The following is a 26246-nucleotide window of genomic DNA, read 5'->3' as shown; positions in this document are numbered from 1 at the left end:
CGATTTCGGACTTCTCCCAATTGATAATCCTAACTCCTGTAGGAAGTTGATGGCAAGGTTGAGCTGCTGGAGGAGGGCAGCAGGAGACTGAGCTTTCAGTAGCCAGTCGTCTAGATAAGGGACGATGAAAAGACCCTGAAGTCTGAGGGCCGCGGACCGGAGAAATCACCTTGGTGAATACCAGTGGGGCGGATGTGATGCCGAATGGCAGAGCTGTGAATTGATAGTGCTCCCTGTGGCCGGCCATAGCGACGGCAATCCTGAGGAACTTCCTGTGGAAATGAGCAATGGGGACATGTAGATAGGCGTCCTTCAAATCGAGGGTAACCATCACCTCTCCTGGCTGAAGAAACACAGCCACGGAATCCACGGTTTCCATTCGAAATGACCTCTTCCTGATAAACCGATTGAGGTACCTCAGATCTATTATCATCCTCCAGCCCCCGGTGAACTTGGGGACCAGAAAGACGGGGGAGTAGACTCCCAGACCGAGGTCTGAGGCTGGTACCTTCTCCAGGGCGCCCTTGGTAACATATTCGGCAACCAAGGCTTCTAGACTGGCCTGCTGAGAAGGTGGAAGAGTTTGGGTGGAAACGAACCGATCTGGAGGTGGAAGATGAAAGTCGATGTGATACCCGTGTTGTATGATCTTCAACACCCATGGGTCTTGGATATGGGTGAACCATGCTCTGGAAAAGGAGGAAAGACGTCCTCCCAGGAAGGGGGGCCACAGGGAGCTGCCCCACGTCAAAACTCAGGCTTCCTCTTGGTGTCCTCCTTGGAAGCGCCACGACCAGCTCCCCTAGGGCGATATCTAAAACGCCGTTGTTGGGAAGGGCGTCTATAATTAGAGGAAGAACCTCTGCCTCTAGAGGGAGCACGTCTGCCCCTGGATGCTTGAGGTAGGGACCTTCCCCTACCTTCAGCTAATCCCTCCATAATGGCGTCTAAGCTTTGGCCAGACACCCTTCCCGGCTCAAAGGGGAGAGCACAGAGTGCTGCTTTAGACGCAAAATCTGCCCGCCAAGGCTTTAGCCAAAGGGGTCTACGGGCCGCAGTAGACAACGCCATAGATTTGGCGGAGATTTTTAATTGATGGCAGGAGGATTCCGCCAAATAATCTGCAGCCCTATGAACTCTTTTCATAGAGGCCAGAATCTCATCTCTGTCTACGCCCAAGTCTATATCCCGCTCCAAAGCGGATAAGCGGTTGCGCAAAAAGTCACCAACCATAGAGGAGGCTATGGCCACAGAGGCTTGCGCGGAGGAAGCTGAGTAGACCTTCTTCAGAACGGAGTCCGCCCTACGATCCAGAGGGTCCTGAAGATTTGAACCATCTTCCAAGGGCACCAGGGTTCTGCGGGACAGCTTTGCTACGGCCAAATCCACCTTCGGGGGAGGCCCCCAGGAATCCCACTGGGTAGTGTTAATAGGAAACAACTCTTGAAGATCCTGGAAAGCGAATGTCCTTTCTCTGGCTGTTTCCACTGCTGCGCCATAAGGTCGGTCAGCGTGGCGTCCGCATGGAAGGCAATATGTCCCCCAGAGGCAGACGTGGAGGCTTCCCCGTCAACATCTCGGCCCACTGTAGACCGGATGGACTTCAGCAGCCTGCCCGTTTGTTCATAATGGAACGCAGTTCTGCTGGAATAACTGAGTCGTCCTCGGAGGAATCATCCTCTGCCACCCGCAGGTGTTACAAGGTGGGGGGGGAGAGACGAGGAACGGAGCTCAGAGCATGGTCTCCTGGTGAGCTGAGACAAGGTGCATCATCCTGCAAAACAAAAAGGAGAGTACAAGCAAGGGAAAAACTATTTACCCAAGCGATGCCCAAACTCACCATCTCCTTGACCCATGCCATCATATCTCTGGGAGAGGGCTCCACAGGTGGAGGACCTCTGCACCCGCGACAACGGGCCCACTCATAGCCTGAAAATAGGCAAGTTATAGGACCAGTAGTACCCCGCAGGGCACAACCTTTCAAGCCGCTACCTACCATCAGGGAGCGGTGTGTCGCAATCGAAGCAGGAAAGATGTTTCCTCTCGGAAGAGGTTTTCCTCCTACCATCCCCAGGAGGGGTAGTAGAGGATGACATATCCTACAGAGAGAGATAATAGACCATGCAACACTGTCACCATGACATCATACCAGCTTTTAAAAAAAGGGTAAATCTTACTAGGTCCTGTAGACCGGACAGAGAGGTGACTTGGCGCCCAACGTGCGACCCGAACCCACGACCTTGAGATTAAGAGTCTCATGCTCTACCGACTGAGCTAGCCGGGCTGGCGCTGTGAACAGGATCTGAACCTGTGCGGGGAGACCCCATTGGATTTCGAGTCCAAAACCTTAACCACTCAGCCATCACAGCCGGTTCCCAATAAAGTTTGCAAACTGGAAAAGAGTTCAAGATCAATGAACACCACAATCGCACGCCTTCAGCAGATACTGCAGGAAGGTCTCTGACACCAGGCCAGCCAGCCTCTTAATTCTGGCCGGCTGGAAGTGGGCGGAGCCACAATCAAAGCAGGTGAGGCAACCTGCCCAGACAACTAACCCTGTAATCAGGGGTCTGCAAAGATATACATTCCCCCCCACCAAGAGGCCCTTAACACGGGCACTTACCCCCACATCTCTCAGTCTTTTCCGGCCTTTAATAAGGCCTGAATCTTCCCTGAGTGAGCGGCCGCCAGCGCCAGGCCGTTGCCATGGCGCTATGATACTTCCGGCAAAACCGGAAGTGCGCGCTTACAGCGGCCGGCGGGGAACAGGATACACAACAGTGTGGTTCCACCCGCCGGCAGTCCGCGCGGCCACCAGAGGCGGCATGCGGAGTCCCCGGACTCTCACCAAAATGTCAGGTAAGTCACAAGGAGCAGGGGAAGCGGAGGAGAGGGGGGGCAGGGGGGATAGAGGGGGGTAGCCACACATGGCTAACAAGCACCTTCTCCCCGCAGGGCACAGAAGGTGACAAGAAGAAAACAACCGCTCAGGAGGTGAGTGATCCTGCTGAGCTTCTCAAAGAGGACACAAGTCCTCCCACCTGTCCTCTGTCCACACAGGACAGAAAAAAACACGCAGAGGGGAGGTTCTTGTGCCCTCTTATAGGGCCTGCCACGCATTTGATTGGCTAATTAAATATCCGCCTGTCCTACCAGCACACAGGGGCAGAAATACCCCACATTGTGCCGCTGTTGAGGACGACAGGGAACTGAACTTGAATTGTTTTGTAGAAAGAAATGGTCCAAAATACCTTCATCCAGGAACTGATTAAAAGCTACAGGAAGCGACTAGAGGCTGTTATCTTTGCAAAAGGAGGATCTACTAAATATTAATGTCACTTTTCTGTTGAGGTGCCCATACTTTTGCACCGGTCAAATTTTGGTTTAATGCATATTGCGCATTTTCTGTTAGTACAATAAACCTCATTTCAATCCTGAAATATTATTGTGTCCATCAGTTATTAGATAGATCAAACTGAAATGGCTGTTGCAAACACCAAAATATTTAGAACTAAAAATGATTAAGATTAATAGGGGTGCCCAAACTTTTTCATAGGACTGTAATTGTCCCCCCTTATAACAGTGCCCTTATATATAAGTCTTCCCCTTATATAAACCTGTTCCACATTACACATAATAGTTCCTCCCTTATTCCTAATAGTTTTAACCTTCTACTACCCACCTTATATATAATTGTTCTCCCCTTTTATGGGCGGTACTATTATTATTTATAATGGCGCTATTATAAGGGGGAACTATTATTTACAAAGGTGCTGTTATAAGGAAGTAACTACAGTATACTATAGAAGGGGATTAATATAAGGGAAGAGCAATTACATACAATCGCCCCCCTTATATATAATATGTCATGTCTTATAATAACCTCCTTATATATAATAGTTTCTCCAATGGTGTGGGGATCACTTGTGTCCTGTTTAATGAATTTTCGGGGGGTCTTTGGTGTTGAGCACTAATGATACACAAGAGAGGATGGCGGTAGAGACAGATGTAGCTCACGGCTCAGTTTATTTAATGAGGTTCATCCAGTGACAAAGCAACATGGAGGCACAATTCACTTTACACATACAGACAGGGGTGGCTTTGGCTCTTCACCCCTTCCTCAGTCCTCTGACCCTGTGGTGATCTGAGGCAACCCCTGGGACCTTGTCCTCATTCCGAATCACTATTCGCGAAATGCAGGGCCCATTTCAACTCAAAATTAATTTTTCATATTGATGACCTATCCACAAGATAGGTTATTAGGTTGTTTTCTATGGGGTCTGATACCCGGACCCTTGCAGATCAGCTGGTGCAGCAGCCTCCAGGTGGTGAAGGTACTAGTGGACGAGTGTCACATGCAGCACCATTCCTATACAAGTAATAGGATCAGCGCTGCAGTTCCTCTGAACCACCACTATGGGGATGGGGCTGCTGTGCCTCTACTGCACGTGCGGACCATCCGCTTGCAGCTAGCGCCACCTGGAGGCTACGGCAACAACTAATCAGTGCCAGGCCCAGGTTTCAAACTCACACGGATCACATTAGAATGAAAAATGGATTATGGGTCGCAAAACCCCTTTACGTTTCTGCACTGGCTAGCAGTGGAGATATTTAATATACAGAAGCCTTGGTTCTGTACCCTTGAGTATGGAGAAATGGGACTGGCTGCTAACCCTAACTGCTGCTACCTAGCCTACAGAGCTAAAGGTGCTCTGCCATAAACCAAACAGCCCTTTACCTGTGACCCATTTTGGGAAACTCTGCAGGTCATCAGATCAGTGCAGGTCCAACCAAAGAAGGTCTGTTAGCGCTATTAATGGGTTAATAAATGCACCCATATACCTTTAGCAGTGTTTTGAGTGATTTCTGGGTGCCTCTGAGCGTTCCTGGCATCTTCTGCATTTGTTTACAGGTGTAGCTTCCTGCTGTCTTAGCTAATGCAAAGCGTCATGGTAGTTGTAGGCTGACTCACAATACCTCCTTATACACACCCTCCCTGTCTCCCTAGCTAGCCTGCCCACTACTAGCCCTTCCCAGCTAACTCAGGCTCTCTCTCCCATGCCTCCGCAGTACAGGTGGATTACCGGCTGCAGCGCAGGGAGTATTGCGCATGCGCCGGAAGAGTCATGGAAGAGGAGGAGCTGTCCCTACAGAAAGAAGTCTGGAAGAAAGACAGGTAAGTATGATGGGGTGGGGGCAGTATTGGTGACGTTCCGATCCTGGAAACGGAACGTCACTGGATAACCAGTAAATTTCCTTGGGGTGGTCACATGATGCCCTAGGGATATGGGTAAATATACATTTTTGCTAAATTATGTAATTTAGAAAGTAGTCGGGGGAGGGTGTTTAGATTAGTCTATGAATTCCATTTAATCCTGGACAACCCCTTTAATGTCAATGTGTAAGATTCCCCAACAAGAAAGACACTGGACAAAAATAGCATCCAAGGGGGGGTTGCAAGGAGCATAGCACTGGCAGTGGGAGACCGGCCCTATAGTTTACATATAGATTCTCAGGGCACTGCTTCTCACTGCCCGCCTGCAGAGACAGCAGCCCCCTCCATCCCTCATGCAATTACTTATAGACACTTCTGTTGCTCCACCTCAAGGTCTGGATTCTGCTGGAAGTTTGTTCCAAGCTTCAACTACTCACTCATCTCCTGAAGTACTCTGTGCTGCTGGAGGACCTTCTCTTACCACTATGTAACTGTCAGTCTGTAAGCTACCACAAAATCAGCACTTCTGAAATACTCTGCGCTGCTGCAACAGACATAAAACAGATGACCACTAGACTCTAAAAATAATTTATTTTCTCAATAAGTTTTTTGGGGGGTTCAGGCATGTGGGTTTGGCATAACAGTGGTTAATACGTAGTACACCATGGAAGTGAGCCGTCTGTGTGCGGAGTGACTTGCGCTTCTTGGACGGACATCATTGCCGCTCAGTTTTTGGTGATAATCTGGAAATATAAGAAAATTTCAATGTCATTTCTGACTCCGCCTCGTCCCAGTCCGATCTTATACTGGTCCCCACTCACCTCATCTATCCAGTCAATGAACAGAGACACTTGGGTGAATACGGAGGGTTTTCTCAGTGTGTTACATCTCATGCTCCCAAAGCTGACGATCCCCTCAATGTACCAGCGGCCGTCCATGTCCTGACAGTTCAGGGGTCCCCCGGAGTCGCTCTGATCACATACAGAGGGGAGAATACTCTCATTATATTATCAGCCTTGGAATCTCCATCATCCATTTGGCTGTCACTGCTCAGTTTACAGCGCCCTCTGTGGGTCATAATTAACAAACCTGATGAGGGGGCGGAGCCTTTATTAACTAGGCCCAGCCATAATATAACCTACATCGCAGATGTCCTGACCGTATCCTCCAGCGCAGATCAGAGACTCATCCACTAGGTTTCCCCACCAGTCTGGCTGGCTGCACTGAGCATGGTCCACGATGGGGAGAAGCGCCTGCTGCAGGACTAAGGCCTGGGGGCCATAGGCTGCATAAAACACACAGTACAGGGAAGGGTTAAATGAGGTTCAGGATATATATGGTGCACAGGTATGACATCAATATACACACATTATATCTCCCGTCTATGGGCACTTACTGTATAGGAAGCCCCAGCCAGAGCCAAAACACTCCTGACCACCTCTGACCAGTCGTCCTCGGGGGGGCAGGCAGCCCAGCTGGACCACGTCATTCAGTTCTGCCTCTCGTGACAGTTTGATGAGGGCGATATCATAACTGCAGGAAACAAACAAGACGTAAGGACCCTATTACTGGACCATCATCTGCTCCTGCGTCATACAGGAGGCTCCTTGTAAAGTGCACTCAAAGAAATGACACTGCTTTCCAATGGGACTTGTCTGCTTGCTGTCAGGGAATAAAAAATATTCATGGCTCATCGATCAGACTATCCGGCACTTAAGCCATATTTTTAGAAGTGTGGGGTCTGTGGCGTCTTCTGTCATCATTGAGTTGTGATGGGGACAACAGTATGAGGCGACTTACCCGCACTGCGGACAATCACTGTTCCACTTGGGGTGAACGAAGATGTCATTGTCACTGATAAGGAAGTATTGCTCTGTGCCTTCATCCACACTGCGGTCGTGTTCCCCAAGAGCAATGCGATAGTCGCGTTTATTGCTGTAACCACAAGACATTAGCAATGTTAGTGATGCACATGAGTATGTACTGTCCCCTAGTGTATTATAGATTATGTATAGTGATGTTCAGTTATCATACTGCCCCCTAGTGTATTATAGATTATGTATAGTGATGTTCAGTAACCATATTGCTCTCTAGAGTATTATAGTGTCATGTATAGTGATGTTCAGTTATCATACTGCCCCCTAGTGTATTATAGGTTATATATATAGTGATTTTTCAGTAACCATACTGCCCCCTGGTGTATTATGGGTCATACACAGCTATGTTCAGCAGTCATACTGGCCCTGAAACAGTGAAATAACTTACTCAAAACAATGTGCTGCAGTCAGGACCCATTGCGGTGTGATGAGGCTGCCGCCACAGTTATGTATATATTCCTTATAGTGGTGAAACTGCAGAGACGCCTGGAAGACAAAGGGGAAGAGATTAGATAGATCCAGGGTATACTGGGCACTGGGGAGCGGGGGCACCAATTTACACTGTCGTCACTGTCAGAGGTCCCATCTTTGTCTTCTGAATATCTGACAGGTCACATTTACTGAACATGTTTTTCTGCTTCTCTCCTATTTTATTTTATTTTTTTTATCTCCTATTGATCCCAAGTTGCCTCAGGTGTTATACTCTAGTTACATCCAAACCTGCATACATAATCCTGCTAGTTGCTTCCATTCAACAATCTACAATAGTGTTTGTTATGGTCCCACAAGGCACAATATGGTGGACTCATTGCATCCTAGCAGATGTAGCTTCCTGATATAAGCGTCTTATATATACGATTAACCAGCAGAGCTACTGGCAGGGGGCAGCAGTGAGTGGCGTATATGACAACAAGATTGTGAGTGCAGCTCTGGATGTGACTGGTGTTCAGGACATGATAATATTGAAAATTACTACAAGGTAAATATGGGATTTATTTTTCTACAACATCATATTGAGATTTATCCCATAAAGTATGAAGGCCAACATTAAGCAAACCCGCTGCATAGTTCAATACAGCTCCTTACAATGATGGGGTTTGTAGTACCCCAAAGGGTTGGTCCAACACTCACTTGGCTTCCTCTATTGTATATTATGTAACCTGTCCCTGGCATTGAGCAGATGACAGCTGACTGCGCCATGAACCTGTGATGTGATCGTATCTGTCACTCACTCACCATCCAGGGCCAGCTGTGTGGCACAGCATCTACTCCATTCACAACACGAGATACGGGCAGGTAAGTGGGCACCCCGCAGCCATGGGAAGCTGCAAAAAAGAGATAAAGGTAAGAAATAAGCCAAAAAAGAGAAGACACAAGACTGAGACATAAGAAAGAACAAGTCACCTCCTGCAGCCAGCAGCACGGTCACCAACAACCTCAGCATCTTGGCGGTGTCAGATCTGGGGCTCAGAACTCTATATATCAGGCTGAGCGGTGCCTGACATCACGTGAAGTCTCCAGATGGTGCGGGAGATCCAGCGCTAGCACAAACACCTGTAATCTTGGTTTCCAAATTTGTGACATCACGGCTCAAGGAAAAATTCCCAGAAAAGATTACAACCTCTGAGAATGATACGGTAGCTTCAGGAGCATATAGGGTTAAACATAATACAAGCTCTTTGGTCCTTTTTTTTTTTTTTTTGCTGATCACTGTATAACAAACTACATACATTTCACCTCAGCGCACATCAGGTTTAGAGTAAGTTTCTTTATATGAACAGGAGGCTTTGCACTCAGCAATATTCATTTACTCTGAGCATGCATCATATGTTATAGCAATCGTGATTCGAAGCATCGCCCTAAAGGCACCATTCCCATTGGATGAAACTTAAAGTGCGCCTGTTGCTATAAAATAGATTGCTCAAAGGTTGTTTTGAAGATTTCATACATCCTATCCTATTAATATTACTACTAATCCTATCCTATCCTACTAGTCCTATCCTATCCTAGTTTGTGGGTTTGGATGTTTGTTCCTCAATCACGCAAAAACGGCTGAAGGGATTTGCATGAAATTTGCTACATACATAGATAGGAACCCCCATTAAAACATAGGCTACTTTTTGTCCCAGTAAAAGACGTCACTACACGACCGCAGTGAAGGAATTTAGGTTCACACAACCCTAAAGGATCTGTGATGTCATCATCACAGGTCCTTGAGTCATTCTAGGATAGGATCATGCTAGACAGTGGGCGGAGTTACATGCTATTTTGGGGGTGGAGCTATATAGGATGAAGCTGGACAGTGTGAAAGCTGAAGAAAATGGAGTCTCATGGAAGATCAGGAGGCTACAGAACATGCAGGCTGTGTGTGGGTAAGAGGACTATATCGGGTGTAGAGTTTCAGTGAGTACAACAGGGAATGTGTTGTTCTGGCTCTGATGGGGTAGTGGGGAGAACTTTGGCACATTTCAGCAACATTCGTTCAGCACTTTGTAACACAGAAGCTGCTCAGATAGTCACATAACAAACCCCTGTAATCACAATTGCCCGATGTAGCAGAGCTTACGCAGCGCTGTAGCACACCTCTGTAGGCTCTCCATATGCAAACATGTACATACAGCTGGGTATCCTACGCATATGCAGCAATGTAGCAGAGCCAAGACGCGGGAGCAGGCTGATCAAACTTTGGCACATTTCAGCAACATCTGTTCAGCCGTTTCCAACACAGAAGCTGCTCAGACACTGACATAAGAACACCCTTATAATCCAAATGGCCAGATGTAGCAGAGCTTAAGCCGCGCTGTAGCACAGCTGAGTACGCTCTCCATATGCAGAGATGTACATACAACTGAGTATGCTGCACATATGCTGCGATGTAACAGAGCCGAGACGTGGGAGCAGGCGGATCATCCACAACAGCAATTGGCTAAATATAAGCGGCACAGCGCCAACATCAACCCGCAGACGAAGTCACGGGCAGATGCTAGTAGCACATAATCTTGTGTAGTCTTATTGTGATGATGGCCTGCCTTCTAAGACCAAACATGGATGTGTTAGCAGGGTCGTTTCAACAAATTGGTGAGCCCTGTGCAAAAATTATTTTCTAAATGAGGAAAAATAATCGTGATAATGCTGCATTTAGACATCTACAAGGTGGTCCAGGAGACACCTGAATAAATGGAGAATGGGAACGCCATCCTGTACGTGACATGCTGCCATGGGAAATCAGGCAAATGTGTCTAGGGTGGTCTTAAACAAAGAAGCCATTTTGAAAGCCACAGTCTTGGAACCAAGCCAATTTTTTTCAAATGGGAAGGGGTGCATGTGCCATATACCAATAGAGAGACCTGCACATACATAACCCTAGCAACATGTCACACACAGGATGGCGATCCCAAACACCACTTTCAATTTATTCAGGAGTCCCCATGCCTCTGGACATCCTGTATATTATGGTCACCGAACCAAGACCAAATATGAGATTTTACAGACATGGATTTTTGTCCCCATAAGCAACTCTGATAATAATTCCACATACAAAACCTCAAGTGGTGACATCACCAACACAAGATGACACCTTATTTTCTACACTTGCAGACCTGGAAGATACGCAGAAAGGCACCTGAACCGTTGATTTCAACTCCAACAGGAGGCGCAACGTTTATTGGTTACAGTTTGATGTGCCAGTCTGTCAGTGCAGGAATACATCATGATGGTTACAGACGTGTAGTAACCCATACGGTACAAACATCCCCTTTATGGAACTACTGATATTAGCCAGTCTTCTGCAAATTTAACCCAACTATAATGCTAAGGCCCCATGTAGCGAGCCCCAGGCAAAAAGCTCTGCAGGAAAAAACATGGTGGAACCTCATCACTTTTTTTCCCGCAGCAGTTACTTCTGTGGACTTTCTGCTTCAATTATACCTATATGGAAACCATCAGCATTTTGATAGGTATAATTGACAAGCCGCGATTTACAAAAATGTAACGTTATTTGAATTGACATCATGTCCGCTGCAGTTATTTTTCTACAATATTTGGATGGGATTACCAAGAATCCCATTCATTTTACAGGTACAGTAAAACTGCCGCGGTTTACATAAAAATTGCTACATTTATGGGGCCCCGGCCTAACATGGGGACACTTTTATATAGTTCCATGGCCACTAAGTTCATAATCTGCTCCTAATGGTTAGACTCATATTTGTCAAGAAACATCTTGTGAGCTAATCTTCTGCGAGTCACTAGCAATCTCAATAGCAGAAGGTCAGGCGCACAAAACTATACCTGGTTATATGTGGACATCACGGGAAGTCTCCATATGGTGTGGGGGATACAGCGCTATCAGCAGTCTGCCCCCTCTGCAGTGCTCATACAAACACCTGTAGGCTTGTCCTAAATTTCTGACATCACAGCACAAGGCAGAATTCCCAGCAAAAGAACACATCACGTCTAGACTATAAATCATCATCACTGTATACTACATTAAGTAACACAAGCTGTACATGTAGAATTATATACAGTATATACCCAGGTTATACCAACATGGTCCATATCACTATATACAGGAGATGTATAACTTATACCAGCTGTACATATATAATTATATACAAGAGATACCCAGGTTATACCAGCATGGTCCATATCACTATATACAGTCATGGCCAAAAGTTTTGAGAATGACACATCTTCTATTTTCACATGATCTGCTGCCCTCTGGGTTTTATGTGTGTTTGTCAGATGTTTTTATTACATACAGAAATAGAATTGCAATCATATTATGAGTAACAAAAGCTTATATTGACAGCTAGAATGAGTTAATGCAGCAAGTCAATGTTTGCAGTGTTGACCCTTCTTCTTCAGGACCTCTGCAATTCTCCCTGGCAGCTCTCAATCAACTTCTGGACCAAATCCTGACTGATAGCCGTCCATTCTTGCACAATCAATGCTTGCATTTTGTCAGAATTTTTAGGTTTTTGTTTGTCCACCCGTCTCTTGATGATTGACCACAAGTTCTCAATGGGATTAAGATCTGGGGAGTTTCCAGGCCATGGACCCAAAATCTCTCTGTTTTGTTCCCTGAGCCATTTAGTTCTCACCTTTGCTTTATGGCAAGGTGCTCCATCATGCTGGAAAAGGCATTGTTGATCACCAAACTGCTCTTGGACGGTTGGGAGAAGTTGATCTTGGAGGACATTCTGGTACCATTCTTTATTCATGGCTGTGTTTTTAGGCAAGACTGTGAGAGAGCCGATTCCCTTGGCTGAGAAGCAACCCCACACATGAATGGTTTCAGGATGCTTTACAGTTGGCATGAGACAAGACTGGTGGTAGCGCTCACCTCGTCTTCTCCGAATAAGCTGTTTTCCAGATGTCCCAAACAATCGAAAAGGGGATTCATCAGAGAAAATGACTTTATCCCAGTCCTCAGCAGTCCACTCCCTGTACCTTTTGCAGAATATCAGTCTGTCCCTGATGTTTTTTTCTGGAGAGAAGTGGCTTCTTCGCTGCCCTCCTTGAGACCAGGCCTTGCTCCAAGAGTCTTCACCTCACAGTGCGTGCAGATGCACTCACACCTGCCTGCTGCCATTCCTGAGCAAGCTCTGCACTGCTGGTAGCCCGATCCCGCAGCTGAAACACTTTTAAGAGACGGTCCTGGTGCTTCCTGGTCTTTCTTGGGCGCCCTGGAGCCTTTTTGCCAACAATGGAACCTCTGTCCTTGAAGTTCTTGATGATGCGATAGATTGTTGACTGAGGTGCAATCTTTCTAGCTGCGATACTCTTCCCTGTTAGGCCATTTTTGTGCAGTGCAATGATGACTGCACGTGTTTCTTTAGAGATAACCATGGTTAACAGAAGAGAAACAATGATGGCATTCTTACTTAATCATGACAGATTGATCTCCAGCCCTGTCCTCATCAACACCCACACCTGTGTTAATGGAGCAATCACTGAAACGATGTTAGCTGGTCCTTTTAAGGCAGGGCTGCAATGATGTTGAAATGTGATTTGGGGGATAAAGTTCATTTTCTAGGCAAATATTGACTTTGCAAGTAATTGCTGTTAAGCTGATCACTCTTTATAACATTCTGGAGTATATGCAAATTGCCATTAGAAAAACTGAAGCAGTAGACTTTGTAAAAATTAATATTTGTATCATTCTCAAAACTTTTGGCCATGACTGTACAAGGAGATGTATAACTTATATCAGCTGTACATACAGTGCCTACAAGTAGTATTCAACCCCCTGCAGATTTAGCAGGTTTGATAAGATGCAAATAAGTTAGAGCCTTCAAACTTCAAACAAGAGCAGGATTTATTAACAGATGCATAAATCTTACAAACCAAAAAGTTATGTTGCTCAGTTAAATTTTAATAAATGTTAAACATAAAAGTGTGGGTCAATTATTATTCAACCCCTAGGTTTAATATTTTGTGGAATAACCCTTGTTTGCAATTACAGCTAATAATCATCTTTTATAAGACCTGATCAGGCCGGCACAGGTCTCTGGAGTTATCTTGGACCACTCCTCCATGCAGATCTTCTCCAAGTTATCTAGGTTCTTTGGGTGTCTCATGTGGACTTTAATCTTGAGCTCCTTCCACAAGTTTTCAATTGGGTTAAGGTCAGGAGACTGACTAGGCCACTGCAACACCTTGATTTTTTGCCTCTTGAACCAGGCCTTGGTTTTCTTGGCTGTGTGCTTTGGGTCGTTGTCTTGTTGGACGATGAAATGATGACCCATCTTAAGATCCTTGATGGAGGAGCGGAGGTTCTTGGCCAAAATCTCCAGTTAGGCCGTGCTATCCATCTTCCCATGGATGCGGACTAGATGGCCAGGCCCCTTTGCTGAGAAGCAGCCCCACAGCATGATGCTGCCACCACCATGCTTGACTGTAGGGATGGTATTCTTGGGGTCGTATGCAGTGCCATCCAGTCTCCAAACGTCACGTGTGTGGTTGGCATCAAAGATCTCGATCTTGGTCTCATCAGACCAGAGAACCTTGAACCAGTTTGTCTCAGAGTCCTCCAAGTGATCATGAGCAAACTGTAGACGAGCCTTGACATGACGCTTTGAAAGTAAAGGTACCTTACGGGCTCGTCTGGAACGGAGACCATTGCGGTGGAGTACGTTACTTATGGTATGGACTGAAACCAATGTCCCCACTGCCATGAGATCTTCCCGGAGCTCCTTCCTTGTTGTCCTTGGGTTAGCCTTGACTCTTCGGACAAGCCTGGCCTCGGCACGGGAGGAAACTTTCAAAGGCTGTCCAGGCCGTGGAAGGCTAACAGTAGTTCCATAAGCCTTCCATTTCCGTATGATGCTCCCAACAGTGGAGACAGGTAGGCTCAACTCCTTGGAAAGGGTTTTGTACCCCTTGCCTGCCTTGTGACCCTCCACGATCTTGTCTCTGATGGCCTTGGAATGCTCCTTTGTCTTTCCCATGTTGACCATGTATCAGTGCTGTTCACAAGTTTGGGGAGGGTCTTAAATAGTCAGAAAAGGCTGGAAAAAGAGATAATTAATCCAAACATGTGAAGCTCATTGTTCTTTGTGCCTGAACTACTTCTTAATACTTTAGGGGAACCAAACAGAATTCTGGTGGTTTGAGGGGTTGAATAATAAATGACCCTCTGAATAAACTTTTCACAATGTAAAAAAAAAATAAACAAAGAAATAACATTCTTTTTTGCTGCAGAGCATTTCACACTTCCAGGCTGATCTACAATCCAAATGTCACAATGCCAAGTTAATTCCGAATGTGTAAACCTGCTAAATCTGCAGGGGGTTGAATACTACTTGTAGGCACTGTATATAATTATATACAGTATATGCCCAGGTTATACCAACATGGTCCATATCACTATATACAAGGAGATGTATAACTTATACCAGCTGTACATACCGTTTATACTTGAGTATAAGCCGAATTTTTCAGCACAGTTTTTGTGCTGAAAAAGCCGCCCTCGGCTTATACTCGAGTCAAGCAAAAAAAAAAAAAATTTCTATGGCCAGCCACAATAGTAATGTATAGAATCTCCCATAAAATAGTGGAAAAAAAAAAGCTTTAAAAAAATATATAATAAAAAAATAAAGTAAATAAAAGTTCTAAATCCCTCCTTTCCCTAGAATACATATAAAAGTAGAAAATGCTTGTGACACACATACACATTAGGTATCCCTGTGTCTGACAGTGCCCGGTCTACTGAATATAGGGGATCTGCAGTGCTCCTGTTCTGTCAGGAAGGGGTTAATAGGAGCACTGCAGATACCCTATATTCAGCCAGACTGAATTCCAAGTGGGGGGGAAAAAGAAAGATTATGAATGATAATCTGTTTTCCCTTAGCCCAAACAGCAGCACAACTGGGGTATTCCTGCCCCTATGAGCTGTTAGGACAGGTGGAATTTTTAATTACCTAAGAGCTTTGACCCCTACAAGAGGCCGGAAGAACAACTCCTCCCTTGTGTTAGTATCAAGTATAGCATACAGAGAGCAGTTTACATATAATAATACACACCATAAGATTTGTACAACAGTACCTCCTAGGGAGGGAGCCTTGTGCTGCTGTTTGGGCTAAGGGAAAACAGATCATTCATAAGTCCATAGAAAAAACGCAATCAGCGGCACCACTTCTCACAGGACATATTATTTGAAAACATACGGTAAATCTTAACGGTAAATCTGCGCCTTTTTAGCCCACACATATTATGGGGCGTGACACTGAACAAAAAAGACATCTTTCAGTGAATACATGGCTGGGTGCTCTCTGTATTTGTAAGAGAAGAAAGTCCACCGATATACAACAATATAGAAAAAAAGCAGGGCACTAGCCAGCCAGTAGTTAAAACTTGACAAAATTTTAATTCATTCCGTTAAAAAAAACACACATTGTGTCACTCACATACGGGATTGAATATAGATGAAACAAGATCTGACAGAAGCGACGATCGTTTCGTGCATGCTGCACTTCATCAGGCTCCCTCCAACTGAGCGTTTTCGCCCGCTATTTAACAGGATACGCAATTTTGCCACTCCTACAAACATTACGTTAATATAACACTTCAAGAATAGACACAACATTAAAAACCTTTTAAAAAACATTATCAATAGATCAGAACAAACACTTATAACATCATATCGCCTTAACTTTATTACCTTATAAACTTTTTTGTGACTTTTATTCTCCTGGAACATATCTATCCTCTGATAGGCTTAGAATCACTTTAGCCACGCCCTCATCGGAGGACTTGAAAGAAGACCGCTTCTCCCAATACCTGTCTGCATTCTAGACACGCCTATCTTCCTACTCTAACCAATCGCGAACGGAGCTACTTGGTTCTATTTCAAATAGCGGCATAGGCTCCGCCCTTTTTCAGCGGACCTGAAGGGAGACTGCTTCTCATAGATGCCAGCCAATCATCATTTGAGCTACATTCCCTGCTGGCTCTACACTACCAGTGTACATTTCATAGACATAGACCCGCCCATTTTTTTGCCGACCAATCCAACTTAAAGCTACTACGCTTCGCTGCAAGCCAACCCTGGCTATTCCAGCTGCCTGTACGTTGGTTTCATCTCAGATAGTGGCATAAACCCCGCCCATCATCGGCGGACCTGAATGGAAACTGCTTGTGGCAGGCGCCAGCCAATCAGCACTCGAGCTACATTCACTGCTGGTTCTACATTATCAGTATACGTCTATTAAGCATAACGATAGAAGCTCCGCCCATTCTCGGGCGTCCAGGAGGGTTACTCATGGACTTGTGAATCTTTGGGAGGAAGTACCAGCATGGTTTAACAGGCTGGTCAACTAATAATTTCTCACCTGTTTTTTTAGAAATAGTACCATTCTGGACATACGTCCGTAAAAAGCTATTCACTTTTCTTTTAATTTGATCGGTAGGGTTATCTTGTAATTTCGCGTAAGTTGTGGCGTCGGACAATTGTCTTAACGCCTCTTTAACATAATATTCTTTTGTCATAATAACGGTGTTGCCACCCTTATCAGCCTTCTTATATACTAGGTGGTCTTGATCTTTTAACCACTTCAAAGCTTTTTTCTCACCACTAGTTAAATTTGAGGGGCAATCACTAAACACCAAGGCTTTAACCTCTCTCATGACTTACGCGAAATTACAAGTTATGTCTATATAAACTTATAGATAGTTCGAGTAATTAGAATCGGTTTGTAGTGAAGTGGAGTAGCTCTAATTTGGATTGGTCAGTGCAAGAAAAATGGGCGGGTCCACGTCTGAGAGGTGTACACTGGCAGCAGAGAGCTAGTAGTGAATGTAGCTTAAGTGATGATTGGCTGGCGCCTACGATAAGCAGTCTTTCTTTAGGACCGCCGAGAATGGGCGGAGCTTCTATCGTTATGCTTAATAGACGTATACTGATAATGTAGAACCAGCAGTGAATGTAGCTCGAGTGCTGATTGGCTGGCGCCTGCCACAAGCAGTTTCCATTCAGGTCCGCCGATGATGGGCGGGGTTTATGCCACTATCTGAGATGAAACCAACGTACAGGCAGCTGGAATAGCCAGGGTTGGCTTGCAGCGAAGCGTAGTAGCTTTAAGTTGGATTGGTCGGCAAAAAAATGGGCGGGTCTATGTCTATGAAATGTACACTGGTAGTGTAGAGTCAGCAGGGAATGTAGCTCAAATGATGATTGGCTGGCATCTATGAGAAGCAGTCTCCCTTCAGGTCCGCTGAAAAAGGGCGGAGCCTATGCCGCTATTTGAAATAGAACCAAGTAGCTCCGTTCGCGATTGGTTAGAGTAGGAAGATAGGCGTGTCTAGAATGCAGACAGGTATTGGGAGAAGCGGTCTTCTTTCAAGTCCTCCGATGAGGGCGTGGCTAAAGTGATTCTAAGCCTATCAGAGGATAGATATGTTCCAGGAGAATAAAAGTCACAAAAAAGTTTATAAGGTAATAAAGTTAAGGCGATATGATGTTATAAGTGTTTGTTCTGATCTATTGATAATGTTTTTTAAAAGGTTTTTAATGTTGTGTCTATTCTTGAAGTGTTATATTAACGTAATGTTTGTAGGAGTGGCAAAATTGCGTATCCTGTTAAATAGCGGGCGAAAACGCTCAGTTGGAGGGAGCCTGATGAAGTGCAGCATGCACGAAACGATCGTCGCTTCTGTCAGATCTTGTTTCATCTATATTCAATCCCGTATGTGAGTGACACAATGTGTGTTTTTTTTAACGGAATGAATTAAAATTTTGTCAAGTTTTAACTACTGGCTGGCTAGTGCCCTGCTTTTTTTCTATATTGTTGTAGATCATTCATAATCCTTCTTTCCCCCTACACCCAACAGCAGCACAACTGGGGATTTAGCAAGTATCGCTTTCCCTAGGGCGGGTCATCCTGGCAGGCAGATGCCAAGACGGAGTGCCCAAATGCTGTAGCATCGGCCGTACGCCAGTCCAGTCTGTAATGTTTGGCAAAAGTCAGCTGTGAGCTCCAGGGGGCTGTTGCACATATTTGCTCTAAAGAGAGGAACCGTGTCTCTGCCCAAGATGTCGCCACTGCTCGGGTGGCTTGGGCTCGTAAAAATTCTGGAACAGGAAGATCTTGGGCCCGTAGGGAACAGCTAATGGCTTCTCTGATCCATCTTGACAGGGTTGCCTTTGATGCTTTAGTGCCTCTATTGTGGCCAAGCACATTGACTAGAAGATTCTCTGATCTTCGGAACGGTGCTGTACGGTCTAGGTAAATACGTAGTGCTCTTACCAGATCCAGTGTGTGTAGCTTCTCCTCCTGCTCTGAAGCGGGAGAGGGAAAGAAGGCCGGCAAGACAATTACCTGATTGGTATTCTGAAGTGTGGGTACCTTTGGCAAGAATCCTTGGACGAACCTTAGCTGCACCCTGTCTGGAAAGAAGGTTATGAAGGGTTCGGAGGCCGTTAGGGCCTGTAGTTCGCCAACCCTTTTGGCGGAGGTTATTGCCAGCAGGAAAGTCACTTTAAATGACAGGTACTTCCAGTCCACTTCAGATAAGGGTTCGAAGGGGGGTGCACAGAGCCCTTGTAGAACCACGGCCAGGTCCCACCTTGGGACAGGGGGCGGAGCCTGGCAGCCCCCCTAAGGAACTGTTTGACGAGAGGATCTTGTGATAACCGTGTCTCCAGGAGAGCAGATAGAGCTGACACTTGGACTTTGAGGGTGGCAGGAGCTAGTCTCTCTCCAGGCCATTCTGTAAGAACTCTAGGACTGCATCTCTGTCTGGATCGCGCTGGTTGCCTGTACACCAATCTCGGAATATCCGGGCGATCCTCTGGTAGCTCTGATTGGTTGCTTCTGCTCTTGAATGGGCTAAGGTACTTAGCACTCCCTGGGACAATCCTCTGTCTGCGCGTATGGAGCGGTTAAACTCCAGGCAGTGAGGTTGAATTTGTCTAGGCCCGACTGTTCAGTGACACCAGGTTCCTGACTGGTGGAAGCCTCCAGTAATTCCCCCGACTCATAAGGATAAGGTCGGTGAACCATGCCCTCTTTGGCCAGAACGGCATGATCACTATTGCCGAGGTCTGGTCCTGCCTGAATTTCGCCAATACCTTTGGGATCATCGGGATGGGAGGGAACACGTATGCCAGTTTGAACCTCCATGGTATTGACAGGGCATCCACCGCCAAAGGGTTGTCTTCCCGGTACAGGGAGCAAAACCCTTCTACTTTGGCGTTGTACTGGGTGGCCATCAGATCCACCTCAGGGAGACCCCACATCCCTGGTCAGGTAGTGGAATATGTCCTGATGTAAGGACCATTCGCCTGCGGTTGGGCGGCCTCTGCTGAGCTGATCCGCTAGGATGTTCAGGAGGCCCTGGATATGTACCGCGGCCAGCTGGGAGAGGTTCCGTTCTGCCCAGGAGAAGATCTGGTTGGTGACTTGTAGGAGCGAGGGGGACCTGGTTCCTCCCTGCTTGTTGATATAATGGACTGCCGTCAGATTGTCCGACCTTACCTTGACCGCTTTTCCCTGTAGGACCGGTGCAAACGACAGAAGGGCTCTGTCACGGAGCAAAGGTATACGTCTTCCTCCGGATGGTCTTTTGAATCAACACGGACGCAAGAGGTCGGGAGACAACAGCAATTTATTGTAATCCACAAAGTTAGTAGCCGGCGGCGGTCACATCAACCGTAATAACAATAAGTCCACAGAAGTCACAATCCAATGATAGCTTTGGTTCCTTGGTCCTGTAACTAAATCCTGGCTCTCTACAGAGCTGTGCACAGGCCGGCTAACTCATACTAACTGCTAACTACATACTATATACTAAACTGTTACTTCCTATACCTGGGGGTGGGAAGGGCTGAGTCACAGATCCTTCCCCCCTCACCTATGCCAAGGAGAGCAGACTCCCTGTCTCTTTTGAACAATGCACAGTCCAACATCTTCTTGGAGACACGGATCAGATTATCTCCACCCATTGTCCTCACTGGTCCTCACTAGTTAGATGTATCTGCATACAATGTGCTAACACACTAGACCCTAATCAGCCAACTACACACTGATGTTTACAACAGGTTAGAGAATACATTCCACATGAAATATATATTACACATTGCCTATAGTATAGACTCTAACCATCCCGTGACAAGCCCTCCCCCTCTCAAAACATGTGCATGACACAATTGGCCTACACAGGTAAATTGGGGAATGCACATCAGTCTCTATAGCTCATATTTCCTCCTGCCGGGATAACCCATCTGTGTTCTGGTGTTGGTTCCCTCGGCGGTACTGAATGGTAAAGTTGTAGGGTTGAAGGGCTGGCATCTGTCAGAAAATCCGGTGGATCCATGTTGGCTTCTCCCTGAGCTTGGCTTCGGGTCACTGCTCCCACAAAGTGGCACTGTAGATTTCCAACATCGTTGCCTAACAGAACATCGGCCGGCAGCCCGCTCATCACACCAATTGTGCATCGTTTTGGTCCATAACCATAGTCGAGTTCCACGGTAGCTTTAGGAATACGTTTCCGAGTACCTCCTGCCAACTCGATAGAAAGGCCAGGGCCCTCCTCTAGGGCCTCGGGTCGAACCACTCGGGGGTCCGCTACCGTTAGGAAAGCTCCCGAGTCCCGGAATCCAACAACTGTTCGGCCATCCAGTAGGACCTCCTGCAAGTGCTTCCGCTGAAGGTTTGCGGGATGTGTGGCGGAAGGCTGAATCCCATAGACCCCTGGAGGTGGAACAGATGGGTCATTCATGGGGTCATCTGGAAATGGGGCCACACTTTCTGTCCTAGGGGTGGTTCCCAGGTAGTGAATAGGCCGGGATGCCACGGTGGCCCGTGCCCCCATGTTAACAGGGCAACTAGCTTGCAAATGTCCAGGCCGCCCGCACCCAAAACATCTGCGCTCTAGCATTCTTCCAGTAGGTCGTTGTCTAGGGACAGGGTTGTTCATAGCTGGAGGCCGATGGGCTGGGGCAGGGGTAGAGGGGGAATTGTAATCCTGAGGCCGGGCACGAAAGGTGGGTGGCTGGATGAAGGGTGTCTGGCGGACTGTGGTAGTTTTCCGCTCCTCTGCAAACAACCTCTTCCACTGCGGCTTGATGGTCAGGCCCTCATCTGCAAGGGAAGCAGCTTGCTCAACTGTGGCTGGGTTCCGTTCCAGCACCCACTCTCGGATCTCAGCGGGGCACTGGGAAAAGAACTGTTCCTTAAGTATGACTTGGAGGATCTTATCGACTGTGACAGCCTCCTCTCCTTCTAGCCAGCGCTTGCATGCTTGCTTCAACTTGTGGGCGAACATGTGGAAGGAGCTTCCCCCATTGTAAGACAAAGAGCGGAACTGAACTCGGTAGGTCTCTGGAGTGACTGCATAATACTTCTGCACCGCTCTTTTAATGGCCTCATAGTCCCGCTGATCACTAGGGTCCATGGCTCTGAGAGCTTCCGCAGCCCCATCTCGTAGGTGCCCCACCAGATACCGGACCCAATCCTTTTCTGGGACTTCCATCAGGTGGCACTGGTGTTCGAAGTCCTGAAAATATCCATCAACATCCCCAGCCGCTTCATCAAAGGTCTTGAAGTGTTTATGGGACACATATGGTGGTTCTCTCACTGTTGGGCTGGGGGTCGACGTTTGATTATAATTCCGCGTAGTTATCTCAGCCATTCGCATTTCATGCGCCATTCTTTCCTTTTCATGCGCCATTCTCTGTTCCTCCTTCTCCGTTTCCTGAGCCCTCTGTAATGCTCTACTCCTTTGCTCTGCAGTTGCTCCTAGCCCCAGCACTGCCAATTCCTCCTCATACAAAACAACCCATCTGCTCTTTTGGGTCTGTACCTGCCACTCCTGTATCTCTACTGTCTCCTGGGGGCAGCCCTCCTCATGGTCGCTTTGCAGGGTCATCTCCTCCAGTGCCTCGATCAGTTGCTCTTTCGTTCTTCCCTGGTAACTCAGGTTTAGTTCCCGGGCCCTTACTTGTAGACTTGCCATAGTCCAGTTCCTGTATTCTGAGGTTGTGGCTCCATTAATCGCTGAGCTGTTGTAGTCCATCTCGCTGTCCGCTGTTGATCCCACCGCTGCCAACCAGTTGTCACGGAGCAAAGGTATACGTCTTCCTCCGGATGGTCTTTTGAATCAACACGGACGCAAGAGGTCGGGAGACAACAGCAATTTATTGTAATCCACAAAGTTAGTAGCCGGCGGCGGTCACATCAACCGTAATAACAATAAGTCCACAGAAGTCACAATCCAATGATAGCTTTGGTTCCTTGGTCCTGTAACTAAATCCTGGCTCTCTACAGAGCTGTGCACAGGCCGGCTAACTCATACTAACTGCTAACTACATACTATATACTAAACTGTTACTTCCTATACCTGGGGGTGGGAAGGGCTGAGTCACAGATCCTTCCCCCCTCACCTATGCCAAGGAGAGCAGACTCCCTGTCTCTTTTGAACAATGCACAGTCCAACATCTTCTTGGAGACACGGATCAGATTATCTCCACCCATTGTCCTCACTGGTCCTCACTAGTTAGATGTATCTGCATACAATGTGCTAACACACTAGACCCTAATCAGCCAACTACACACTGATGTTTACAACAGGTTAGAGAATACATTCCACATGAAATATATATTACACATTGCCTATAGTATAGACTCTAACCATCCCGTGACAGGCTCGATGAACTGCGGTAAGCTTGTGGCAGTTGGATGAGCGCGTCCTCTCCCGCTGATTCCACGTACCCTGTATCGGGGTCTCCCACAGATGAGCTCCCCAGCCTGTGAGGGAGGCATCTGTAGTCAACAGGGTCCAGGCGGGCTGGACCGAGGACTTCCCATCTCGCAGATGGGTCCACCAGGGCAGGGTCTGCCGGGTGCTGATGGTTAACTGGATAGGCTTCTGTAATCCTGTAAGACTGTGGTTCCGACTCTCAAGATCTCGTTCTGTAGTGGGCGCATGTGCCATAGGGCCCAAGGAACTGCTTCTATGGTGGCGGACATCAATCCTAGGACCTTCATGGCCGTCCTGATGGTGACCCTCCATGTAGTAGATAAGTGATGCACCGCCTGAGCAATCTTCCTTTTGCGAGAGGAGGGTAGAGAAATCGTCATGTTGAGAGAGTCTAGAATAAGTCCCAGGAATTGAACTTGAGTTGATGGCACCACCACTGACTTCTGCCAGTTTACCAGCCACCCCAGCTTGTCTAGTAGAGCTACAACGGTCTGCACCTGCGTAGTAAGAACCTCCTTTGAATGAGCCTTGAGGAGCCAGTCGTCCAGATACGGGACTATGAATATGCCTTGAAGGCGCAGGGCAGCGACCGGAGCTATGACCTTGGTGAAGGTGTGTGTGTGTGGGGGGGGGGGGGGGGCGGAGGATATGCCGAACGGGAGGGCTGCGAACTGGAAGTGTGCATCTTTCCCTTCTATGTATACGGCAATCCTTAAGAACTTTCAGTGTGCCGGAAAGATAGGTACGTGGAGATAGGCGTCCTTCAGGTCCAGAGTGACGAAGTGATCTCCAGGCTGTAGAAATGGCAGCAGTGACGTGATGGTTTCCATGCGGAAGCGCACCTTGCGGATGAAGCGATTTAGGTATCTGAGATCAATGATCATGCGCCACTCACCCGATGACTTGGGGAACAAGAAGACTGGAGAATAGACGTCTGTGCCTTGATCTGCGCGGGGTACCACTTCCAGTGCGGCCTTGTCCATGTACTCTTGAATCGACTTCTCCAGATGAAGTTGTTTGGAGCCCTGAAGGGGGCGGGTTCTTACCATCTTTTCTGGCGGCTGGGAAATAAAGTTGATCTTATAACCCTCCTGGATCGTCTGGATAACCCAGGGGTCCCGAATCAGTTGGCGCCAGGCACCCACATAGTGGGAAAGACGGCCGCCCACCACAGGTGATGGTGATGTCTGACATCGCCGCCAGGAGGTCGTCCCGGTCCACTCCAGAGTCGATGTCTTTCGAGAGAGACGAAAGCTCTGCCCGCAAGCCAGTGACCACTTCATTGGCAGCAATGCCGAGAGAGGATTGGGCAGAGGAGGCCGAGTAGATTCGTCTCAGGGATCCTTCCACCCGTCGATCCATAGGATCCCTCAGGCTCGACCCGTCTTCAGTTGGGAGGACCGTACGCCTGGACAATTTCGCCACCGCCACATCTACCTTGGCCGGGGGACCCCACGATTTTAACTGCTTCAGAGACGGGGAACAAAGCCTTAAACCGTCTGGAAGGGACAAAAGGTTTCTCCGGGCACCTCCACTCTCCTTCCATCAGGCGGAGCATCTCCGACGTGGGTCTAAAAGTGCAGGACCTGCGGCTTGAGCCTTCTCCGCCATCCCGGTCTCTGATCCCGAGTGTCTTAAACACTCTAGAAATCTTCTCCATGGGGAAGATCTCTTTTTCATCCTCAGAATCGTCCTCCGAAGACTCCACATCCCTGAGGTGTAGGTTTTCCAAGGGTGGAAGAGACAACTCGCACGGTTCCAGGCGCGGTCTCTTGGCCAGGTGGGAGACTGTCGTCTCCATTCTATTCATGGAGTCCTGGACAAATCCCTTCACCCAGGATACCATCTCTCACATGGGGGTCGCTTCAGAGGAGGAGGCTCTACATCCCTGACAAAAGCGGTATTGGGAGTCATCAGGAAGCGGAATCCTGCAGGTGGCACACGCAAGGTTCTTCCTTTTAGACGTTGCTTTATTCTGTGGAGGAATAACAGAGGAGGAAGAAGACGACATTCTGAGGAAGAAAGGAGATATACGGCACTGTATGGTGGGTAGAGGGGGAACATAAAGGCCAGGGGGGAGGAGCTTCTGGAGGGACCGCACCTCCCGTTGTTTAGGCCCAAATAGGAATAATGCGGATAATGCCCCCCCCCCCCCCCCAATCTTCTAGGACTCAAGACCTCTTGGAGGGGAGGCCCCCCCCCCCCCGGACCTCCTCAAAGTAAAAATTTGCTCGTTTCTAGGGGATGGGGGCCGTGGCGCGACTTGCGCTACTGCGCGGCGGACGCCCAAGCCAGTGGACCCAGGAACCTAGAGAAAGGTTCCTAGGTCCGGAAGTTCCCCCCTACAGAGGGAAGCCCCGGACTCCAGCGCGGCAGATGCAAGCAGCGTACGCGCGGCCCAGAGGACTCCCCCGGCGGGGGGAGCATGGAAGTCAGCAAGAAGAAAAAAAAAAAAGGTCTTCCACTGTCAGGTAACACAAAGAGGGGGGAGAGAAGCAGACCCCTATGAGAGGTCAGAACCCCTGCTCCCCCCCTTGACCACCTGTCCTGTCCCACAGGACAGAAAAAAACACAAGGGAGGAGCAGGTCTTCTGGCCTCTTATAGGGGTCAAAGCTGTTAGGTAATTAAAAATTCCACCTGTCCTAACAGCTCATAGGGGCAGAAATACCCCAGTTGTGCTGCTGTTAGGCGTGGGGGGAAAGGCGAGGGCCTGACCTGTCCTCTCTTAGCCGCGCACCCACTTTAATAAAGGAATGACAGCTCTGATAGGCTGAAGCCCCACATTGCAGAGACCCTGTTTTTGTTGCAGATTTTGCTGCACCAACCCTAGTAGTAGCCACAGATAGGAATGTATAGGAAGTTCATAGACTTCTACCTTCTGCGCAAACACTTCACTCATAGTTTTGAAGTAAAAACCCCCCAAAAAGCCGCTTTTCCATAACACGTGGCCTTA

At 47.6% G+C, this 26246-nt stretch overlaps 1 protein-coding gene and 1 non-coding gene across 2 annotated transcripts; both read right to left on the bottom strand.

Moving 5' to 3' along the window:
- Window positions 1-2287: 2287 nt before the first annotated feature.
- TRNAS-CGA (transfer RNA serine (anticodon CGA)) lies at window positions 2288-2369 on the bottom strand. Its single transcript has one exon. It is a non-coding gene; the product is annotated as a tRNA-Ser (tRNA).
- A 3477-nt stretch (window positions 2370-5846) lies between these two features.
- Window positions 5847-8536, bottom strand: LOC142209786 (chymotrypsin-like elastase family member 3B). The gene is made up of 8 exons (XM_075278831.1): window positions 8497-8536; window positions 8329-8417; window positions 7481-7578; window positions 7016-7150; window positions 6612-6748; window positions 6358-6500; window positions 6037-6186; window positions 5847-5958 (listed from the first exon to the last, which is right to left on the bottom strand). The coding sequence occupies exons 1-8, from the start codon at window positions 8534-8536 to the stop codon at window positions 5941-5943; spliced, it is 810 nt and encodes a 269-aa protein (XP_075134932.1). The 3' UTR covers window positions 5847-5940.
- Between the last annotated feature and the right edge of the window lie 17710 nt (window positions 8537-26246).

Source organism: Leptodactylus fuscus, chromosome 6, assembly GCF_031893055.1.
Source record: "Leptodactylus fuscus isolate aLepFus1 chromosome 6, aLepFus1.hap2, whole genome shotgun sequence".
NCBI lineage: Eukaryota > Metazoa > Chordata > Amphibia > Anura > Leptodactylidae > Leptodactylus > Leptodactylus fuscus.
Note: the sequence above shows the minus strand (reverse complement) of the source record. Positions and strands in the feature narration are given on the sequence as shown.